The following is a 19,873-nucleotide window of genomic DNA, read 5'->3' on the forward strand; positions in this document are numbered from 1 at the left end:
CCTGGAGTGTCTGCCACAGGCAGGGTTTATTGGCATTCTGCTTTCTTATCAAGGGGAGGGAGGGCTCCAGGTGTCTTAATTAGGGGCGGGGGGGGGGAAATGGGGGTGGATATTGGTGCTACTGGTGAATGTAAGATACACAGCACTGGAAGAGAACTGAGTTCTCAGCAGTGTCACAAGGTTAAAATAGGAGCCCTGAGACTTCTTAGGAGAAACACAAGATGACCCTGGCAAAAGGAGGGGGGAGAATCTAGCTGGAGCCACCTTTCCTCAGCAGACCGATTGGAGCCTGTTTGTGTGGGAACTTGTTCCTGTATCGAATGAGACAGACCCGGCCGAGGCAGGAAGCACCGATTTTTACCTGGGATCAGTAGCTTGGTGAAGCCAGATTCAGAACCCTGCGTGCAGCTCAGGATTGGAGCCTCCCTGGCTGAGCAAAAACAAATACCAGGCTTATTAGTCATGGTGGAAGAGCGTGCCCGGGTGCTCTGCAAATGGCACAATTGCTGTCATTCTCCCGACGAGTTGACTGCAAAGTTTTAGACTAGCCTGGTGTGATTGCAAGCCCGGCTGGAACGTTTTGGAATGCTGGTGAACTTTTGGTATCTTAAAAGCCTCTCCAAACGCTGATTGCAGGTAAACTGTCTTGCCAGGTTGCATTGGCTTTATTTGCAGTCCAGTAGCTCTCAGAGGTCTCCTCAAAATCCCAAAGTGGCCTGTTGTGCTAGGTGCTGTACAGACACCTGGTGAGCTCTCGTCCAAATGGAGGGTGGTCTAATCCTTCTCTGGAGGAGAAGGGGATCAGTGTTAATAGTCCTGTACTAAGTGGCCCGTTTCTGTGCTGATGAGTCTAGAGGTCTGACACATCGCAGAGGGTGGATGGCCCAGTGGTTGAGACACTAGCCTAGGACTTGGGTTCACGTTCCTGCTCTTGGGCTCAAGTTCATGCCACAGGCTTCCTGCAGGACCTTGGGCAGGCTGCTTATTCTTGGGACCTGCGTTCCCCCGTCTGTAAAATGGGCACTGCCTTGCCTCACAGGGGCGTCGTGAGGATAAATACACTACTGGTTATGAAGCACGGGGATGCAATGGTGATGGGTGCCGTATAAGTATCTTAGGTAGCACAGTTCTGTTTCATGGACTCTTTCGTGACAGCTCCCACAATGCTCTGGAGCTATCGCATGGGGTGGCCAGACTTACATATGGCAATCTTAAGAAATTCAAGAGCCAGGGTGCACCTGTGTGGGTCAGGGCTTCAGCCCCACTCCTGCTGAAGTCCCAAGCCCTGGCAGCTGTGCCCTGCTGGGCAGAAGCCCTCAGACCCTACTCCCCACTGGGCCAAAGCTCCTACCTCCCCCGCCACCCTGCTGCAAGGCAGAGGTCCGGAGCTACCCCCACCTCCTGCAGTTTGGTAGGTGGAGAATCGGGGGTGCGGGGGCTCCGTGAGTTGCACTTTAACTGTAAAAGAGCCACATGTGGCTTGTGAGCCAGTTTAGCCAGCAGGAACTGACAGCGGAGAGATGAGATGGAGCTGCGGGAAGAAGGCAGTTCAGGGTAGGGGAGTTTGAGGGTGGATTAGCAACCCCCCCCCCCAGTGGGTCGCTGGTGGGGTTTGATGGGCAGCAGAGACCACTGCCTTACAGATTGCTGGCACCTGACTGGCACTTGCTGCCGCTAAGGTTGGTGCTCATCTTACTTGCCTTCCTTTTAAGGACAGGAGGGAAGCCAAGAGACAGCGTGAGGAGCAGGGGAGAAGCGGCACTGTTGTAATATGCTTAATTGCTCTGAATTGTTTTCGCTGGCACTGCGGGAAAGTTCTCGCCCGTCTGCAATTCACAGGCTTTGCTCTCTTTGGAGAGAAGTCGTTTAGGGCCTGATCCAAAGCACGTTGTTTATGGAAAGACTTTCACCCACTTCGGCGGGCTCTGGCTCCGGCCCAGACGCTCTGCCTCTCTCCAGTCTTTGAGAACAGATGTTGCTTTCAAAGGCTAAGCCGAGATCCTAGTTCCCTCAGCAAGAGCAGCGCAGGCAAACTTTGTGTAGGGACCAGGTGGGGAGCGGGCCTAGATCGAGGGGGGCTGGAATCCTCTCCTTCCAGTGTCCAATACAAAGGCTGGACCCTGGCATCCGGGCAGGTGGGCTGCAGGCTTTAGGGTTGTCAACAGTCCTGTATTACAAGGGATGCTGCTTATTTACATGGAAAATTGCCTGTCCTGTGCTAAATCTGTACGGGACACCCTTTGTCCTGTATTTCAACATATTAAAACTAGTCTCCTGATGTAAAGTCAGTCGTCTTCTTATGTTGGTGTCCAAGGCTATAAAGTTTGTACAATTAGACAGTGTAGTAATGCAGAATCGGTCCCGTGACTTACTGAACCAATGTACCTATAGGGCAGCGGTTCCCAAACTATGGGGCATGCCCCCCGGGGGAGGGGGGAGCATGGTAAGCTTATTGCGGGGAGGGGGGGGGGCACGAAGCCCTGACGGGCCATGCTGAAAGGCTGGAGTCAGGAGCGGGCTCTGTCCGGCAGGGGAAACGGATAGGGCTCTGTGCTGGTGGTCTTGGCTGCCAGGATCAGGTTCCCTGCCCTGCCCTCCATGTTCCCTGCCTGCCGCAGCAGCCACCAACTAGCAGTTATGCCCCTCTACTGGGGATGTTGGTGGGCACTCTGCAAGTGGGGAACAGAAGACAACACCCCAGGAGTACCGAGCCCCCTGCCGGACAGTCCCTTCAGCGCAGCTCCAGGGCACGCAGCCCCATCCACTTACCCTGCCAGACAGAGCTGGTGCAGGGAAAGCAGACAGGGCCATGCTCAAGGGCTATAGTCAGGAGGGGGCCCTGTCCAGCAGGGGGTCAGTACTCCCAGGTGCATCTTTCCACTCCCCTCCCGACACCAGGCCGTGTAGTGCTGCCCTGTTCACTTCCCCTGCGCGGGTGGGGAGCCAGATGGGCAGGGAGCCGGGTCCCGGCAGCCAAGACTGCCTGACTGCTGTGTGGAGTGGAAGGTTTCCTCAATTTCCACATGGCTAGTACTCCCCACCCCTTGTGGTACTGGACACCCCACCCCTGGCACCTTTGGGTACAGAGTACTCCTCCCCCATAAGGGTGCTAAGAAAAAAGTCCTGAATTTTTGAAATACAGTGTTGAAAACCCCAGCTGCAGTCTGTTAGCAATCATGGCAGTTGCTATGATCTCCTCCTGCTCCTCTGACTTGCCCACTATTTCTCAGCTCCTGGGGAGTGTCAGAGTTTCTGGTCCATGCAGTGAACCTGTAGAAGTTGTGTACTGGGGTTCATAGAATCATAGAATCTCAGGGTTGGAAGGGACCTCAGGAGGTCATCTAGTCCAACCCCCAGCTCAAAGCAGAACCAACCCCAACTAAATCATCCCAGCCAGGGCTTTGTCAAGGCTGACCTTAAAAACCTTGAAGGAAGGAGATTCACCTCCTTAGGGAACCCATTCCAGTGCTTCACCACCCACCTAGTGAAAAAGTTTTTCCTAATATCCAACCTAGACCTCCCCCCCCACTGCAACTTGAGACCATTGCTTCTTGTTCTGTCATCTGCCACCACTGAGAACAGTCTAGATCCATCCTCTTTGGAACCCCCCCTCAGGTAGTTGAAAGCAGCTATCAAATCCCCCCTCATTCTTCTCTTCTGCAGACTAAACAATCCCAGTTCCCTCAGCTTCTCCTCATAAATCATGTGCTCCAGCCCCCTAATCATTTTTGTTGCCCTCCGCTGGACTCTTTCTAATTTTTCCACATCCTTCTTGTAGTGTGGGGCCCACCACTGGACACAGTACTCCAGATGAGGCCTCACCAATGCCGAATAGAGGGGAACGATCAGCCTGGGAGGATTTCACCCAATAACTCCATAACTAGACATTTCGGATTCCGTTGTTGCCTGCTTAGCGCTGTGCAAAGCGAGAGAGGCTGCCAACTCGGACTGGTTGTGCTTCCCCCACATACTTTGCTTATGTGTCACTGGGGTTGAAACCACTGACTAAGCGCCATATAGTCCTGCTGATTTACTGCTCTTGACCCTCTTCCCCCTACCCCCGGGATCTATAACTTCCTCATTAGACTCCTAGGGCCCAGGATTCTGCCGTTTTAAGACCATTGGAGTTTTGTCAGTGGGCCCAGGATTTCACTCCTATATTGAAGGGGATAGAAGAAACTCAGTTAGTCATCATAATTTTGCCCCCCAAGGTTATTTTTTGAAGGAAGCCTGTTCAAATAATACAAATGCTGCCGCAAAAAACATTTGGGTTTTTCAAAACTTTTTTTTTTTCTGGTCAGATCAAAATAAACATGTGGTCTTTGTGGCTTCCCTTTTCTCCCCCATTTCTGGTGGCATTGGGGAGGACAAATCTGAAAACCGAACATCTCTCCGGGATTTGATGCATCACACTTAAAAAGAAAGTGCTTTTGAAACTGCAGAAAATACTGCCCACTCTTGGGACCAGCTCTAGGCAATGCTAACCTTCCTAGCATTTCTCTCCTAGATTTACCAAACTTGATAGTCAAGATCATGAAAACTGTTGCCAACCTGACCTTTAATTCTCCTTAACTATTACTAGGTCCATAATAGTACTTACCTGATCCTCCTGAGTTCACATTACTTCAGCACTTTTATCATCTCACTTTTATATTAACCGTAAAGCCCTAGCAGCCTTAGTCATGGAGCAGCACCCCGCTGTGCTAGGTGCTGTACAAACACAGATCAAAAAGACCGTCCCTGTCCCAAAGAGTTTATAATCGAAGACAAGAGACAACACACGGATATGGACAAATGGGGGAGCACAAGGAAACAACGAGACCATGTCAGTCAGCAGAACAGATAGTGGTCTCTGCTTCGCTGTTGTTGTGTTTTTTTGTAGATCTTTCTGTCCCAACAAACTCCAAGAGTGGACCCTTCAATTCCTTCAACTGGCTTTCAATCTCCTGTAACCCCTTTGGGTTTAGAGAGCATGGCCCCTTTAAATCTTTTTCCTAAGGGGAGAGGGGGAGCAGTGAGAGAATGGAGGGAAACTCCAGGGGGTGGCTCTGGCGCTCCAGAGAGAGAAGGGCTGCAGCCCGCAGCCCCTCACAAAGTGAAGCAGAGAGAACCTGCCTGGAGCCTGGGAAGGCAGGGCCGAGCGGGGACAGCCCAGGACAGGCGCCAGGAGGAGCACTGTGCCGGGGGGGGGAATCGCCCGAGAAGGACCCAGTATCCCGGCTGCGCAGAGCTGCATGGGGCTGTGAGTACTGGGGCTTGTGACTCTGCACTGGGAATAAGGAGGGAGGCTGCTAGCTGGTTTGTGTACACAGAATCCATCCCTTACCTCTCTCTAAAAGTGCAAAGTTTCAAAAAGTTCAATGAATAGAAGATGGTTGGGGGCAGGATAGATCTGGGCAAGGAGAAGAAGTCTGGAAATATAAGTGAGAAGCGAGGGACATATGCTTGTTTTGTGAAAATATTATGTTTGCTGTTGAAGGAAAAAAATCCAGAATACTTAATGACAGCATGGCAAGAAAATCCTCCAAATAGTAATGATTAACCTGTTGAACTGGAGATAGTTCACCTCCCAACGACTTCATAAATATCTGGTTCAGTTACATTTGGTAACGGAAATAACCAAACAATCATTCATTTTTTGATAAATCTGAAAAGTTTTAAAAATAAATCAGTTTAAAATATATATAGTGTGGACCTTCTAAAAATGAAACCAACATCTGAGTTGTGAAGAATATGTATTAAGGTTATAACAACCAACAAGAATGCACTTTTATGTAGAAAACCATGATTAAATCGAGTCTTCCTGACTAGTGATTTAAATCACATCCACCCTGACACTAACACAATATGCTGTGTGAAGGTCTGGTGTGAAGAGCTTGTTTCAGAGTGTCTATTGGCCAAAATAAGGCTTGGACCTATTTTTTCTTCCTGAGATGAAAGATCTCTGTTGGGACTCTAGTCTGAATGCAGACACTGCAGCATAATACAATGCTGGGATGTGGCTCATCACAGTTGCATGGACTAGAAACATGGCTTAACGTTTAAGGAAGAAAGAACAATGGTTTAGACCAAATCAGAGCCTTTCCCCAGACTCCTAGAATTGGCTCTCTGGACCAGTCTTAAATACATCTGTGAAAAACTCAGAACATGTGGTAACTAGAAAAGATCATCTTAGAACCCATTATTGGAAAGTTCCGTTATGGTGCAGGTGTGGTCACCCCATCTCAAAGATATATTGGAATGGGAAAAGGTTCAGAAAAAGGCCACAAAAATGAGGGGTATGGAACGGCTTCCGTATGAGGAGAGATTAATAAGACTGGGACTTTTCAGCTTGGAAAAGAGATGACTAAGGGGGGGGATATAATAGAGGTCTATAATATCATGGAAGTGTTATTTACTCCTTCTCATAACAGAAGAACTAGAGGTCACCCAATGAAATTTAATAGGCAGCAGATTTAAAACAAAAAAAGGAAGTATTTTTTTCATACAACGCACCAACAGTTTGTGGAACTTTTTGCCCAAGGATGTTGTGAAAGCCAAGACTATAACAGAGTTCAAAAAAGAACTAGATAAGTTCATGGAGGATCGGTCCATCAATGGCTAATTAGCAGGGCCAGCTCTAGGCACCAGCTAAGGAAGCAGGGGTCTGGGGCGGCAAATCTGAGGAGGCGGCACTCCGATTTTTTTTTTTTTCTTTTTTCCCTTCTTCGACGGCAGCTTTTTTCATTTTTTCTTTTTCGGCGGCACTGCTGCGGCCGCTATATTTTTTTTCCCTTCTTTGCTTCGCTGCTTGGGGCGGCAAAAAAGGTAGAGCCTGCCCTGGCTATTAACCAGGATGGGCAGGGAGGGTGTCCCTAGTCTCTGTTTGCTAGAAGCTGGGAATGGGCGACAGGGGATGGATCACTTGGTGACTACCTGTTTTGTTCATTCCCTCTGGGGCACCTGCCATTGGCCACTGTCGGTAGACAGGATACTGGGCTAGATGGACCTTTGATCTGACCCAGTACGGCTGTTCTTATGGTTCAAGCTTGTATCCATCCAATCACTAGTGGTACTTGTCGGGCTGCTTTAAGTCCCTTAATAACCAGATTTTTCTGAAATGCTGATCTTGAGATTTTGATGCCACCCATCGCTGTTACCCAAGTTACTGCATTGTGGCGTTCAGCTCCACGAGAAATGCTGTGCTAACCAGAGCAGCGTGAATATTGGCCTCAAAATGCCTTGATTCCACAGCACCACAAGTGCCATTCCAGCTTGGTTTTCCAAAGGGCACCACTGTGTTGGAGAACGTTTTACAGGGTTGCCAACATGTTTAAAAAAATAAGGGACTGTTTTCTTAGCATCCCTGCCCCACCCATTCTCCCAATAGTATTATGAATAATAAAAAGCAGGACTTGCCTACATTCACCAGGGGTATTTCTTGCTGCTATTTGCAGCACTCACAACTTATGCTTGTGTTGTACAGAGATGGAAGGGCAGGGAAAGGGACGTCCTTGTTAATAAGGGACTGTTGGCAACCCTATGTGATACTAAACTGAGCTCCTGCATGGGTGCTAAAGATTTCATGGACCTGAAAATTAAGGTCTGTCTCAACGTTCTTGTGAAAACTCTTCTGTCTCCCTTGACTTTTGATGGCATGTTTGCAGCCGCCTCTGGAGAGGAGCGTGCCAGAGATGGAAATGATGGAGCCTCATGCTAAATCGTTGGGATGAAAGGCACCAAAAGTATCTAGAAGAGGAATCCGTCTGTAGCCCAACCCTTCTCTCTATGAGACAACTTGTTCATACAACTTTACATATAGACACGCAGGTGCAATAATAAAAGCAACTGGGAAAAACTAAGGCGTGAACAAAACCTTGTTGTGCCCTGTTTGGGGTAGGGAGCATCCTCTTTGTGTCTGCACAGTGTCTAGCCCAATGGGAAACTGATCATTGACTAAGAAAAAAATAACCTGTTGGTTTGGTTGCAGTAGTGCCTGAACGGTGCTCTAGGTACATCCCAAGCACAGAAGGGCTCAGTTCCTGCCCTGGAAAGTGTAGAGTCTAAAAAGGCAAAGGCAGCATGGGGAGAAGGCATAAGTTCAGAGATCTTAGGCATGTGCTTACCAATAGCCTTATTAGGGGTGTCTTCACTGCAGAGTTAGCCTGGGTTAGACTAGCCTGGGTCTGAGCAGTCCCACTATAAAGCCCTCCCGCACTGGTGCTGTGCTCCCCTGTGTGTCGCTACAACTTCTGGGGGCACATCTTTAGTCCTGCAGCAAGTTGAACGACTCTCATAGTCTCTTTCCCAGTGACTTCTGGGAGCACTTGTTGGTCCTTCTAGGCCCACAGGGGAATTGTGGGAAGGCACTGGGGGACTGTCAGCTCTTGAGTGACTTAGCCTGCCTCCTCATTGCAGAGTCGGTGGGTTACTGAGCTGAGTGAAAGAAAAACCTAGGCTCTAACCCAGCATCTCCTGCTGGGAATTAATAGTCATGTTAAAGGTTCCATTACCTTCTCCTTTGCAATGTATTTCGTAAACTGGCCATGATCTAACCCACTCTTCTGTAGGAGGCGTTGACTCATGCCTAACATCTAAGGGCCTTTTCCATCAATGGTCATTCTGATGAAATAAGTGAGTGTAGGGCATAGGGCTGCAAGTTAGAATTGGGTTCTACTCCCACTTGGGTTGGGCCTTTGACCAGTCCAAAAATAAGTGGTCAAATATTTTAAAACACTAACTTATTAGAAGAGTAACAAAAAACAGAAGACTGTATGGCCTCCAATAGGCTTAGCTTTAGATACTTCTGTGTAACTACAAAATAAAAAACCCAAGTTCCTTAACTGAGTTAACTGAGGAAAAATATGAAACAATGACATTCTAGGAAATGAAAGAATGGCACCTATGTCAGACCATTCTTGCTTGAATGTTTGACAGTATTTGATTGTGGTCACAGTGAATTTTATTTTCCCAGACAATTGGCTGGCTTGCCAAGCTGAATTCCCAGCTCTGCCACTGGACAGGTCAACTAACCTCTCTCTTTCTGTGTGTATGTGTGTTCCTATTCCCCCAATGGGTATTATACTTTCTTATTTCTTAAAGACGTGCCTAGGTCCATGCATTTTGTGGGGAGCTTATTTGCCAGCTCTGTTATGCCTTGGATAGGGCTTGTTACCACAGATAATCCATCCACTCAGCTGGGATTAAAGGTGACTCCCTTCTAATGGAAGTTTTGGTTCTTGTGCGATGAGTTTGGAGTGGGAAGATCTTGGATCTGGCTTCCACGTCTCACTTATCACCGGGCTTTGGGCTACTTGGTGGAGGCTTAGATCTTGGTGGGGCCATGGAGACAATTACTCAATTACCCTAGAGCAGTGTTTCTCAACCTTTTTGATACCAGGGACCGGCTTGCCGCCTTCCTGAACTGTCTCTGGGACTGGCACCCGTCCATGGATGAGTCATTGAGAAACACTTCCCTAGAGGACATTTTCCAACCCCCCTGAAACTGGATGTGAAGCATGCTGGCAGGGCAGTGTGTGGGAAGCTTGTCTATTGCTGTCCTGTAGATCAGCAGAGGGCTTCATTCCCCAAGGCAGCCTGTTTGACTCCTCTCGCCGGTGCTAAATCCACACCGCTTTTAAAGCTAGAGATTATGGTTACATGCAAACTAAGAAGTTAACTTGTACATCATGTCAGATCTGCACAGAACTTGGCAGCTCTGCTTTTTACAGTGTCTTGATCCGGGGGTGCCAAAGATCGGTGTGTGCATATGCTCCGTATTAAGAGTGGGAGCAGATTTTTCCAGAGTGGGCAGATCATACCTGTGCTGTCTTTATGGATCCAACAAACTTACATGGAGAAAACAACGGAGTCTTGTGAAACTGCTGTCCAGGGGGCCCCTGTGACTACTGGTAAAGTTCAGTTCTCCCACTCAACTGCTGTGCTGCAGTTTTCATTCAGTTCCTCACATGAGCTTGCAGTGACCTGTGCTTGCCCTTGCCTGTTGTGGGTTATTTAAAGTCTGGAGCCCTGAATCAGCATCAACCTTGTTCAATAGGCAACAGATTTTACCTCTCCTTAGTGCTATCAGACTCTGGGTGTATAAGCGCACACTCTATTCAAATAACTGTCTGGGTAAAGGGCTTGAGTCAACAGAGCTGGGAAATCAAGGTGGAAATTCTGCCCTTACCCCACTATGCCTCATTAGATCATGTGGTATAGCAAGCTTGTATGTCATGGATGTTGCATCAAATGCTATTTTAAAAGTCTGAGTGCTTGATTACTTAATAAGTGATGTCAACCCATGACTCTAATTTTGAGTACTAGAGCTAGTAGGCAGCCTTCCAGTGAAAGCAAAAACCGATCGCAAAAGCTTTTAGCAATGCAGTGTGTGGTGTAGGGGTTGAGAGAACTGGATTAGAGAAGTCCTTCATCCTGTCTCTAGTGGCTTATCCCTGATGGTTCAGAAGAAGGCATTCCTAATGCACACTGCCTGGATCAGAAGTGAGTAGGTGATTAGGAATGTGGGAAGGAGCCCGGGGTGGGAATCTGTGAAGAGCAAAGCTGGCTGAAAGGGTGACATTTCAGCGACCCCCCCCCCCTAAAAAAAACCCCTAACATTTCTATCAATTTAAAAATGTCAGATTTCAGCCTGATCTAACTTTGTGTTCTCTGGGGATGTAGTAGATCTCTGCCTGCTTGCTTCAGTCATACCAAATTAGAAGGCCAAATAAGCTGTCATGCACCAGCTAGCTTGCACTCTAACCATGATTAAGCAAAACACTTCATCCTAAAGCTAGGGAACGTGCTTCCGTGCCTATGATTCAGTGATCAGGTTGCAAGCTTGGGATTTTGGAGCTCTGGGTTCAATTCCCTGCTCTGCCAAAGACTTCTTGTGACCTTAGCCAAATCAGTTAAGATTAGATTTTCAAAGGCATTAGGCATCTAAAGATAATGGTGGATGCCTAGTGGGATTTTTTCAGTTGCACTTAGCTGGGAACAGAACCCGTTTAGATGCTTTTGAAAATTTCCCTAGATCAGGGGTCGGCAACCTTTCAGAAGTGCTGTGCCGAGTCTTCATTTATTCACTCTCACTTAAGGTTTTGCGTGCTGGTAATACATTAACATTTTTAGAAGGTCTGTTTCTATAAGTCTATAATATAGAACTAAACTATTGTTGTATGTAAAGTAAATAAGGTTTTAAAAATGTTTAAGAAGCTTCCTTTAAAATTAAATTAAAATGCAGAATCCCCTGGACTGGTGGCCAGGACCCGGGCAGTGTGAGTGCCACTGAAAATCAGCTCGCATGCCACCTTCGGCACATGTGCCATAGGCTGCCTACCCCTGCCCTAGATGCCTATAGCATTGTTAGGTTCCTAATACCTTTGGATATCCATCTCTCAGTTTCTGTGCCTCATTTGTCAATCTGTAAAATAGGGATGATATTTCCCTAGTTCACGGAGGTGTTGCATTTATCCTCGCATTAAATTGTAAGGTGTTCCAATCCCAATATTGGGGGGGGGGCATGTAAGATCATCAGAGATCTAAGTGAGGAGAAATTTCATCTTCAGGTCTACAGGCAGTGGAATAAATGCACCTAAAACCAAGATTGTTTAGACAACTACAGTCTTTTTGCTGTCTTTGACTTTTTTTCGCTTCTGCTTTCTGATTCAGTAGTCCCCCGCACTTGTGCAGTCTGGAACTTGGAAGGGGAGTTGAGTTAAGATGCCTGTCTTGTCTTGATTTTATTATGATGCACGGGCGTTTCCTGTCCCAATGTTCTTGCAAAAAACAGCTTTTTAAGTCCTGCGCACTGTTCCAACGTTATGGAATTTCATAACCCTGTAATTTAGGGAAGTTAAGTGCCTATGGCTATCACAGAGAGCCTCAGAAAAAGTCTTGTTTGTAGTCTGTTACAGTGGCACGTTTTCTATTAGCGGTAGCGCCAAACCACATTCACCCTGCTCTTGATTTTTCTTCACTGCTTGGGTTCTTTCCATTGTGGCTCTCCATGACGTTAGCTAGCAGCACTTGGGTTAGTATTTTTCTCCTTTTTTAAAGAGGAAGCAATAGGAATTTGTTGATTGGCCTGTCAACACAAGCAGTATTACTCAAGCACTTCCGTTCTGTGCAGCAGTGAGGACAGATGTAACTGGGCAGCCAGAGCAATCCGACTTTCTGCTCCCTTGGGGTGGATGTGGTCCGAGCAGCTGTTGTGGTGGATAGCTTGGTGGCAACATACAATACATTTTGCTGTCAATGGAGGTGAGTTGAGGCTCGCTAGCTTTGTGCTAACGGTGGGGGAAGTTTGAACTAACCCTGTCCTCACCGTACGTGCTTTGGGCATAAAGGGGCTTCCTTCAGGAGAGCGAGTCTAGTCTTGGGGTATTAATTCAGTGTTAGAAAAGCTCAAGGCCTTCTTTTGAAAGCTCCAGTGCTTGCAGAAGTCTTGCAAGGAGGCAGCATGGTCTGTTGACAAAGGCAGTGGTCTGAGAATTAGTGTTTGGAGGAGGGAAACTGGGCTCTGTTCCCAGCTCTGCCACTGACCTTGCAGTGTGACCTTGGGCAAGTCACTTCACCTCTCTGTCCCTCTAGTTCCCCTCCCACTTTTATCTCTTTAGATTGCTCTTTTGGGCTGGGAGCGTCTCTCTCACTGTGTGTGCAGCGCCAAGCACCAGGAGGGCCCAATTTGGGGGCCTGCTGTGATGTAGGGTTCTTTATAATGAACGGCTTTACCTTTGTTTGCATCTAGGACATGTGTGCCACTGAAGCGGCCGAGTCGCTCCTACAATCAGAAGAAACCTTCTCTGCGTGTCTAGCGCGTATCAATGCCATCGTTCTCAAGCCCCTACTCCAGTCGGGTAAGCCCTCAGAGGAGAATGTAGCCATCTGCTCGTGAATCTCTGCTTCCTGGTATCTGATCGATGCAGTCCTTAGGCTTCAATGGTAACTGAGGCAGGCGTATTGGAAGGTGTTCTAACCTGGGGAAATGGAATCTAAACCCAGTTCAGATTAATCAGAGCTCTAAAGCTACGTCTACACTACACAGCGCTTTTGGTGGTGTGTAGCGATGTGTAGCCCCGCGCCGCAGTGAAGAAACAAGCTGCGTCCACCCTGTGATATGTAGATACTTGAGCTTTTCGCTGACATGTGTGAGGGAGGCAGCAGGGAAAGGCACTTTTCCCCGCAGAGGGGGAAGGGCACCAGCAGCTGGGAGATGGCAGAACACAACATGTCTAAAATAGCAATGTGAATGGGGAAGGCAAGGCTTGGGTGAGTAGGGAGCCGTGTAGTACCTGTATTCAGGGGCATAACCACACTCTTCAAGCGTGTCTATGCGCTACTTGCCTAAGCTATGCCTTGCTGTCTACACTGCTACTTAACCCCATGCAAAGGGTGCTACCCTAGTACATACTCTACGAGGTTGCATGTGACCTCTCATCCAAGACGTAGGCTTGGATCATTGAGGGCTGTTTCCTTGCTCTTACTGGAGTAAATCCAGATTCCTACTGGTGTGAGACTAGAGTCAGACCTATAGTAGATCTAAACTGGTGCTACTTTCCATTCAGGTCCTTGGTGTTGAAAACCAAGCCGCCAATTTTGCATCCACTTGCAAGCTTGTTTCAGCACGGAGGAGTGAAGTTCAAACGGTTCTCACTCCCTTGCCTCGTCCCGTAAACCGCTGTGCTCCTTCTGCCTTATCCTCTTGATAGCGATGACCACCCAGCTCTTAGCAAATAGAACTTGAAGACAATAGAGCAACACCAATGTACACCAGCTGAGGATGTGATCCACACTACTTCTTAAGGTAGAGGGTCCCCACACATGCTAGCCACCAGCTCTTCTCTCTGTAGAATGTCTCCGATTCATGTACATGTGTCCATTGAGGAAATACAATACCAAAGTGATGCACTGCACCATGCGTCTCCCAAGAGACTACTTGGGCCTCATCGCCAAGTTCTGCCTTGAGTGCAGGGGACTGGACTAGAAGACCTCTCGAGGTCCCTTCCAGTCCTATACTTCTATCATTCTATGACTTTGTAGTATCTTCTCTTCTTGGTCTCTTTCAAAGAGCCTCATGAGCAGAAAGGAAAGGAAAACTTGAAATTATTGCTGCTTTTGAACGACTGCTTCCACACTCTCTGGGACCTGACCGAGGAAAACCACCGGACGCTGAAAGAGAAGTTCAGCATCTCCCCGTCGCTCTGCCTCCAAGACCTCTACATCCTGTGGAAGGGAGACCTGTTTCTCAGTGTCTACATCCAGTAAGTACAAAGACACTATAATGTCGATTACTGAAGCAAACCTATAGACTAGAGGATGAGGATGAAATCTTTGTCTAGCTCGGCAGTTCTCAAGCCGTGGTCAGGACCCCAAAGTGGGTCATGAGCCCATTTGAATGGGGTCGCCAGGGCTGACTTCAACTAGCTGTGGCCCAGGGCTGAAGCCCGAGCCCTACCACCTGGGGCGGAAGCCCAAGCCCAAGGGCTTCAGCCCTGGGCAGTGGGGCGCAGGTTACAGGCCCCTGCCTGAGGCTGAAGCTCTTGGGCTTCCACTTTGGCCCCCTGGCCTGGAGTGGTGGGGCTCGGGCTTTGGCCTCTCCACTTGGGGCAGTGGGGCTCGGACGGGCTCAAGCTTTGGTCCCCCCCACTTCTTGGGTCCTATAGTAATTAGTGTTGTCAGAAGGGGGTCACGGTGCAACGAAGTTTGAGAACCCCGGTATCTAGTTTGTCCTTTCCCTCGGTGTGGCTGTGATTTTTTTTCCCCTAAAGAGGTTTAAGATGAAGACTTGCCTTCTGGTGCACACTGATATTTAGAAGCTTTCTAGGGGTAGAGGGTGGGGATCTAAGCCATGACTGAGTTATATGCAAGCCGCGTTTGTGTTGTGATCAGGGTGGGAGGACTCGTGTCTAGATCGGGCTGGGGTGTGGGGATGCAAGTGGACCTCCCTGGGACACGGAGTGGAAAAAAGTAACGTGTCACAGTCATTAGAATCTATTAAAATACAACCACCTGCTCCGATGCAGAAGTGTTTTCAGGATTGGGCTCTGGTGTGCTATAAACTCCATTAAAATCTGGGATGACCGGCAGCTTCTCGTTGCTCTGCCGTTCGTTAGAAACGCAGTCATCCCAAACTCAGGACGCTGGATATCACCCCATGCTCTCTGCGTAGGCCGGGCTCTGCGTGGGTGTCGGGGGCCGTGCTAACAGATCGGATTGCTTACACACCCAGGTCCCGATCCTGCAATGTCACATGCTTAGCATGCAAGGTGATCTGACTCTGCGGGCGTACGCTGGTGTGTTCATGGTGGGGGAGAGAGACACATCCATACTAAAGCCATCTCCTTCTCCTGCTTCTGAGGAGCAGCAACATGTGGGTGGCGAGGCAGCGGGGTTACAAATGATATAACAACCCACCGCCAGCAGAACACCTGGTGGTTTTAAGGAATTAAAGAAAATGGAGCAGAACACATGCTGACATTGTGGCTGTCTGCCTCTAGTGGTGAGATGTCTACTGGGTTTAGTCTAGCAGACCTGGTCCTGTGCTTCAGTAGAAGCCCATAGGTTAAGATCACCGGTCTTGGGTTCAGTCCCTGCAGACTAACCTTCCAGGGCTGTTGTTGCCTGAGCAAAGTGGATCTTAAGGTACTTTCCTGGTAATCAGCCTAGTGGAGAATGTTCCCCATTAATAATCTCCCAAGGGACGTTATACAAGGCATTGGAGAGCATGCTGTAGGGAACATGCATGGAGGGAATAGTCTATGGGCTTAGTCTCCATCTCTGACACCCTGGGCAAAAAGGGAACAGACATGATAGGTTTTCAAACGAGCCGCAAGATTCTCCCAGTGCCTCTTAAACCTGGTAGCTACCACTTGACCCAAACTTGGCCTCTCTTTCTCTTTCCCTACAGATACTTTGTCACCTTTGCAAACTGTGTTGTAGTCCAGGGCTTTGACCAGGCGGCAAAGAATAAAAGGTTAGTGGCTTCAGACCCTCCAGTTCCTGTTCAGCCTGAGGGAATAACCCTGTCCGCATGAGGGAAAGCTAAAGGAGTGAGACTTCAAGCAGGTCTTAGAGTCCCCTGGCTTATGGGAGCTGGCCTTGCTACAGTGATATACTGGCCAGAAAGTGCCTCATCACTCTAGTAATCCAGCCAGTGTGTTAACGGGACGGCACTGAGTAATCTCTACTTCATGGCTGGGTTGCAGACCTACAATGCAGGCTGCTCCCAGCTTCAGTGGAGGCCACGATGCCAGGTTACACCTTAACCACTAGGCTAAAAGTTATATGGGGAGGTGCCACCACCTCCTCCACCGACTTTGAATCTGACCCTTTAAAAATGCCAGGAAACAAACGCTTTGGGTCAAACCACTTCTTTAAATCAAGCGGGTGTGTTGGGTTGAACTGCTGAAATGTCTCAACTCTTTCGAATTTGAACCCAAACCCCTCTGCGAACTGAAAAATCAGTGATTTGCTCAGCTCTAATAGTGACTGAACTGAGTGTTTAGATCCTGGGCAGGAAGGAGAGCAAAAAGGGACCAGAATGTGCTGCTTAGCGTGTCACAGCATGTAAACCAAAGAGTGCAGCTACTCTTTAAGGTACGTCTACACTGAAGTTGTGAGGTGTGATGGCAGCGTGTGTAAACATGCCTGCCCTAGCTCAGTACTAATGTCAGTGAAGCTGCAGTAGCATGCACTGTAGTGTGGGGTGTACAAGTCTTCCTGGAACCTTGCCCCCCCTGGGCTAACCCGTGCAGAAATGCACTGCCACCGCTTCACTGCTCCAATACCAAAGCTATCTGAGCAGCAACTGAACATCGATTTCAGGTTAGGTAGTCTCCTAGAACCGGCGCCGCTGCTGCTCTCTCACGATCTTGATGGATTCTGAGATGGTCCTAAACTCAAAGTGAGGAGGGATCCCCTGTGATTTGCTGTCCCAGCAGATCTTGCTGGGAAACAATGAGGGGAGACTGAGGTAAAGAGAGGCAAGCACTGAAAAGGTCAAAGACCTCGGTCTCCGGCAGAAGCTCCATTTCAGCTCCACGGAATTACATCTTGTGCAATTTTTCAGGTGCGTAGTGGAGACAGACCATGCAAACTGCCATTTGACTAGACCGTTCAAAAGCCTGCTCATAATTAGGCACGAGTAACCGCTGCAGAATTGCAAAATAGCTCAGGTAGAGAGCAGATAAAATCAGAACTGCTGGAGGATTTGCCCAGTTAGAAGTGTTCAGAGAAGCATTTAATTTCCAGTCAGAACTGGAAGGCCTGGAAATTTGCACATACGATACACGTTTTCGCTGCTATTTGAAAGATTTTTGTAGTCTTGCCAAGGACCATAGCAGAGCTGCCGGCTGTGCTGTCATCTTGCTCTTTCTAGATCAGTGGCTTTCAACCTGTGGTCAGGGGTCTGCAGACTGCCTAAGATTTCCAAAGGGGTCCACACCTCCATTTGAAATTTTTAAGGGTTCTCAAATGAAAAAGGTTGAAAACCACTGGCCTAGATGCTGCAAAAGTAACTTCCCTCTATAGTTGAATGACTGCATTTCAACACTGAATAGCTTTGGTTGGTAGCCAGCACATACATTTATATTAATGTAAAGATAGAGTTGGGGGCGAGGGCTGTGTGCGTTAGTGGTAGGGGAACCGCACATGGTTAAGGTAAATATTCAGACGTTGCGGTTTTCATCCAAGTTTGGGTCTGTAAAACTGGGCCAGGAACGTCATTACAATAGCTTTTCTTACACTGTGTTTATTGCCGGTCCTTACCGTAACGAGTCCTGTGGAAAAGGATATTGAAAAGACAATCGAGCTGGACTTCAGTAGTTTGGGGCTTTTATCTGAATCGGTCCACTAGTGTATTATGTCTAGTGTGTAACTCCAGCAGTGTGACTGTAACACCATACTCCTTATGTGTACTTTACAAAAAGGGTAAGTAATTTTTGCCAAAGTCACGTGGCAGGTGTGGAATAGAGCTCTGGTATATGGACTCCCAGTTCAGTGACTGCCCCACTAGACTACACTTCTACATTGGCCATAGTTACTGATATCTCTGCCTGGGAGTCACCGGTGCCCTGTCAGCAAAGTTGCTGTGTAGCATAGGTGTGACTGGTCGTGAAAAGCTGCTTTGTTAAGAGAGGTTAGACACTACTAAGCGTGGGGACGCATGCCCAGTAATGAACTGGTATCTTGTTGACTGGAAACCTTGCAGTGAATTCTGGAAGACGCACAAGACAGCACTGAAGCAATTCCTTGCAGACTTCACCTCTGAGACATCCATACCGGTGGCCCTGCATACAGTACTTCATAAACCTCTTCGGGATCACGTGCAGCAATATGCCCTCATCCTTACCAGGCTCAGCGAGGCCATTGGCAAGGTAACTAGACTATTCATACTGGTATTCGACAACCGGTCTCGGTATTCCATACACAGAGCTCTGGAATATTGTGATACTGTAACCACCATATGCTGTAAGGAAAATGTATGTAACAGGCAGACAGGGTGGTAGGGGGCCGTGTTGGTGCAGATTCCTTCATCTAAAGACTCTAAAACACTTTACTGTAAAATCATTAGGCATTGCCAATACTTTCTGCCAGCTCTAGTTGCAAATAGTTTGATCACCAAAAAATGTGCTTTTGGTCAACCTGAAAACGTTGAGTTTTGCCAAATAGTATCAATTGAACCAAAAAAATCAAAATGTTTTGGAAATATCCAAATGGAACACTTGTTTTGACCTGACTTGAAGTTATTTTGACTTTCCAGTGCACCAACAATCTCAATTTCATTTTTGGTTTGACCTGATGTGAAGCTTTTGTTTTTGGAATTGCCAAGGTATAGAAAAATCCACTATTTGCCCATCTTAAATGGCAACACAACGCAGGCCACCCATAATACATCTAGGTATACAGAGGGGAAGTAAGTGGCCCAGGTTCACCCAGTAAGCAGAGGAATAGATCCCAGAGGCTTGATGCTGAAATTTGCTCTAACCATTAGACAATAGTATGACAGATTCCAAGGCCAAAAGGCATGGCTGTGATTACCTGTATAATAAAGGCCAGAGAACTCCCCCAAAATAATTCCTAGATCAGAGCTTTTAATAAATCAGCAGTTCACACACTAGTAATAAGGACCAGCACGACGAATTCAGAGGTGCCACGGCTGTCCTACAGCTGTGATGTAGGAAGAGATGGAGATCTGGTATAGTTCTAGCTGAAACATTCCTAACGGCACATTCTCCTGTTGACAGAGCCCTGACCGAGAGCTCGTTACCAGTGCGGCCAAGCAATATGCCAAGCTGCAGTCTTTCATCAGCCAAGTCCTGGATGAAGCCTGCCTGACCAAAGCCCTGTGGAAGTCCTTGGGACACAAACTCACGGTGAGTCAGAAACAGCATCTCGGTGGCCCTCCAGTCTGCGTTCCTTCATGGTCATGCTGATGGCCCAGGACAAGAGATTCCAGCACATGCATTGTACTAGGAACTAGACAGGCCCTCATGAAGGGAGTCCTTTATTGCATCCACTTTACCAAAGGACTGGCCATTCCAATACCTTCCCCGTGGTTCTGGAGAGCCATACAGCGGGCCCCGGGTCTTGTATTCTCAGGTTAGGTTCCATAACGGGTTCATTCATGGAGGCTGTTCAACAGCCCTTCACCAAAGAAGGGTGACCCCCAAAATATTCAGGGGTCAAAGTGTGGCTTTATTGACTAGCCAAGTCTCTAAGCCCCCCTCCAATGCTACAAAACCCCCATTCCTGCCTCAGACCTCCACACAACTGCCCCGATCAGATCCCCAAACATTCCCTTTTCAGTCTGTACAAATCCCCACTACCCTCCCGTCCTAGGAGGCCTGTGTTCTGACTGTCTGGGGGGCCCTGCGACCTCTGAGCAGGGGCC

General features: G+C 48.1%; 1 protein-coding gene across 6 annotated transcripts in view; it reads left to right on the forward strand.

The window, feature by feature from the left end:
* The window catches only part of ALS2CL (ALS2 C-terminal like), a 62,787-nt gene that overhangs the window by 12,687 nt on the left and 30,227 nt on the right, over positions 1–19,873 (forward strand). For 5 of the 6 annotated variants that reach the window (XM_034759768.1, XM_034759765.1, XM_034759763.1 and 2 more), the window contains exons 2-6: positions 12,731–12,839; positions 14,051–14,243; positions 15,890–15,955; positions 18,191–18,356; positions 19,227–19,355. In XM_034759768.1, the coding sequence (XP_034615659.1) occupies positions 12,734–12,839; positions 14,051–14,243; positions 15,890–15,955; positions 18,191–18,356; positions 19,227–19,355 (660 nt within the window). In that variant the 5' untranslated portion in view covers positions 12,731–12,733. Of the gene's footprint in view, positions 1–12,119; positions 12,244–12,730; positions 12,840–14,050; positions 14,244–15,889; positions 15,956–18,190; positions 18,357–19,226; positions 19,356–19,873 lie in introns of those variants that run through there. The other variant, XM_034759766.1, reaches the window with a different exon arrangement.

The sequence above is a fragment of the Trachemys scripta genome, chromosome 2 (genome assembly GCF_013100865.1).
Source record: "Trachemys scripta elegans isolate TJP31775 chromosome 2, CAS_Tse_1.0, whole genome shotgun sequence".
Lineage (NCBI taxonomy): Eukaryota > Metazoa > Chordata > Testudines > Emydidae > Trachemys > Trachemys scripta.